This window comes from Macrotis lagotis, chromosome 3 (genome assembly GCF_037893015.1).
Source record: "Macrotis lagotis isolate mMagLag1 chromosome 3, bilby.v1.9.chrom.fasta, whole genome shotgun sequence".
Classification (NCBI taxonomy): domain Eukaryota; kingdom Metazoa; phylum Chordata; class Mammalia; order Peramelemorphia; family Peramelidae; genus Macrotis; species Macrotis lagotis.
The window spans coordinates 296,975,869-296,979,665 of record NC_133660.1 but is presented as its reverse complement, the minus strand read 5'-3'; the positions used below and the strand labels follow the sequence as shown (position 1 = coordinate 296,979,665).

The 3,797-nt window shown below is 35.4% G+C and overlaps 1 protein-coding gene across 1 annotated transcript; it reads left to right on the top strand.

Moving 5' to 3' along the window:
• The first annotated feature begins 1,758 nt into the window (after positions 1 to 1,758).
• LOC141516850 (olfactory receptor 5AS1-like) lies at positions 1,759 to 2,697 on the top strand. Its single transcript, XM_074227815.1, has one exon. The coding sequence runs from the start codon at positions 1,759 to 1,761 to the stop codon at positions 2,695 to 2,697; it is 939 nt and encodes a 312-aa protein (XP_074083916.1).
• The last annotated feature ends 1,100 nt before the right edge of the window (positions 2,698 to 3,797 follow it).

Genomic DNA, 3,797 nt, shown 5'->3' with positions numbered 1-3,797 from the left:
GGAAACAAAGGCAAATAAAGTAAGCAACTTTCATTAGAATCAAACAGCTAGTAAAGTGTCTGAAGTAATAATTTGAATCAAGCTCTTCCTTGAGTCGAAGGATACCACCCTATCCATAAAGCTATACTCTTTTGAAGATCCATAAGATTTCTGGTTTTTTTTCCCTAAATAAGTGATTTGATTCACCTAAATGTCTATTAGGAAGTATAACAAAAGTAAAAGAGAACCAGAAGTTCTGGTGTCAAATGCTGCTTCTGTAAAATACTAGCTATACGACATAGAAAATAATTTATCCTGTCTATGAAACTCCCTAGGGCAGAGAAAGTACCAACCTGCATCCTCTATGTGTCTATTACCTGTCTAATGTCACATGGTAAAGGCAAGAATCACTGTGCAAATTCAGTTGTCTATACTCTAAAAACCAAAGTATTTTTCATTATGTTGTACTCAATGTATATTTATGCAATCTCAGCCTTTATAAAGCTACACATATTCCAGTTGCATAGCAATGATAGAAATTTCAGTTTTGTCTAGTTTAATACATAAAACTTACTTATAGATCTTCATCCTGGTTTCTTAAATTCCACTACCTCCAACTGCTTGTTAATCATAAGAATTTAAATAGTAATTTAATGTTTTCAAAATGCTTTAAAAATATTTTTCTCATTTTATCTTCACAGCATCTCTGGGAGGTGGATTTTTTTGCATATTTTAAAGATGAGGAAAGTGAGAGGGGCACAAAACTACTAAGTGTTTGTGGTTCATTGGGACCAGGTTTTCCTGACACCATATTCAGCATTCTATCCACTCTGCCACCTAGATACCTTGATCTTATTTTTATTGTTTTCAGGGAACATTTGAATTCCTCCAGAGAAATTTGCCAGGAACATACTACGTCATAATTGATTTGTATATTGTCTGTTCAAACTCCAATTATCATAATTTGGAGGGCTCGATGAAGCAAGGTGAACAGAGAATTGTGTTTGAGTCAACTGGGTTGAAATTCTACCTCTTACTCAAGATTAACTTAATAACAATTGATAAATGATTTGAATCATATAGAACCCAGTTTCCTTATCCTTAAATCCATAACAATAGTGTACCAGCTTAACAAAATTGTTGAAAGAATCAACAGGGAAGGGACAGCTAGGTGGTGCAGTGGATAGAGCACCGGCCCTGGAGTCAGGAGCCCTTGAGTTCAAATCTGGCCTCAGACACTTAATAGTTACCTAGCTGTGTGGCCTTGGGCAAGCCACTTAAACCCACTGTCTTGCACAGAAAAACAAAAACCTAATAAAAAAATCAACAGGGAAAATAAATATTATTTACTATGAATTTTAAAAATCCAAAAAAAATTTGTTGTCATTATTATTTCATTTGAATAGTAGTTCCTTGTCAGCATTTTTTCACATTATTTAAGACTTCTTAAATGTAGAACTCTTAATGATGTATTCTTTTTTTTTAGATTTTTTTTTGCAAGGCAAATGGGGTTAAGTGGCTTGCCCAAGGCCACACAGCTAGGTAACTATTAAGTGTCTGAGACCGGATTTGAACCCAGGTACTCCTGACTCCAAGGCCGGTGCTCTATCCACTACGCCACCTAGCCGCCCCATGATGTATTCTTAATAAGATAGGAAAGATATTATTATCTCTCTTCCTTTTCCCAGCAAAGAAAAACAAGACATTCTAGAACTATCTAATATCACATGTTCTAACTGAAAACCACATCTATTGTTCATCTCATTCCCAAAAGAGAAGATGTCTGAGAGGAATTATACTGCACCAACTGAGTTTCTTTTTATTGGCTTCACGGATCATCTACCACTCCGAATCAGCCTCTTCCTTCTGTTTTTGATCATCTACATTTTGACCTTGTTGGGAAACATTGGTTTAATAGTTCTGGTCAATACTGATTCTAATCTTCAAACTCCTATGTATTATTTTCTCAGTAATCTTTCCTTTCTCGATCTTAGTTATTCTACAGCCATAGCTCCAAAAATGCTAGTGAACTTCTTAGCTTCTAAGAAGAACATTTCCCTGTATGGTTGTGCCCTTCAAATGTACTTTTTTGCATGCTTTGCTGATGCAGAATGTCTCATTCTAGCTGCAATGGCCTTTGACCGCTATGCAGCTATCTGCAATCCTTTGATGTATTCTACACTTATGTCGAGGAAGGTGTGTGTTTGTTTCATTGTCTTAGCTTATTTTAGTGGAAGCATGACTTCTCTGGTTCATGTGTGTCTGACCTTCAGGTTGCCATTCTGCAAATCTCATGTCATCAATCACTTTTTTTGTGACATACCACCACTACTAGCTTTGTCTTGTGCCAATACCTCCCTCAATGAGCTTCTGCTCTTTGCTTTATGTGGCTTCATCCAGACTAGCACTTTTGTGATCATTTTCATTTCTTACCTTTCTATTCTCATCACAGTTTTGAACATCAAATCATCTGGAGGGAGAAGTAAGACCTTTTCCACTTGTGCTTCCCACTTAATAGCTGTGGCTTTATTCTATGGGACACTTTTATTCATGTACTTACGTCCCAGCACAAAATACTCCCCAGATACAGATAAAGTAGTATCTGTTTTTTATACTGTGGTCTTCCCCATGTTTAACCCTATTATATATAGTTTGAGAAACAAAGATGTGAAAAATGCACTCAAGAAAATGTTGGACAGAATATCCCCAAACCAATAGTGCCTTCTGATAAGGAATTTCAATATCTTAGAGATGAAAAAGACTCTTGAAAATCTGCGGGTGAAAGAATAACTGTTTAATACTACACTTCATTACACTCACAACAAATTGTCATCTAGTATTAACTTGAAGATTGCTCATCATTCCACTACTATCTGATGAAGTTTATTCTACTTTGAAATGATTTGGAGTATTCTAGAAGATGGTTCAGAAGGAAAGTAAATGAATTATGATGAGGCCAATTTTTTAATTTTTGTTCAGTAGGCATAAAGTTTTCTCCATGTGGCAAGAGCTGATTCAGTCATTCAAAAGAACAAAGATTTAAAAAGCAAGTTCCTTCAAAGTTGTCACAAATCATCTCTTAAAAAGACAATTGATTTTAGCTACTATCATGGTATGGAAAAAAAGTTAGGTGATTAATCTGAGGGACTCCTTGATTAAGGGCTCATTGACTTAAAAAGTGAAAATATATTGTACTACTTACAAAGAAGTAATTCCCGGTAATAGGACTGGTTAGAGGAAAGTAAAACAGATTCCCTTTCTCTGCTGATTTAAAAAACAAAGCAGGGATAGTGATCTGATTCAAATTTTTCCTTTGACACATGCTCATTATGTAAATCTAGTCAGTTTACTTACTTTAACATGCCTTATGGAAGACCCAAGACTGAGTTGCACAGAATGATCTAACTGAACAGAAGGAATTATAGTTAGTTAGATATTCTCTACAGAAATGAAATCATAGTTCCATTACATAATCTTTCTGAACAAACATAGGAGTTATGAGCAAGGACACAAATCTGCCTATTCTGTGAAAAGTCTATTAATAAGAAACAGATTGACATAACTATTTGTTTAAATGAATCTTTTCACTATTTGACTGGCTGTTCATTATTCCTTATTTTTGAAGAGCACCGATGTCATTATCAGAGGGTGATATTTTGACTTGAATGGGAATTAGATTTAAGTGAACCTCACTCTATCATGCTGAGTAGTTGAAATCCAATTGAAAGACAAAGGGCAGGAAGACAGGTGATGACCCAGGATGCATCTTTGGTGTCTAACCAAGTTCTAACTTCTCCACAGCACCCAATTCAGCTGCC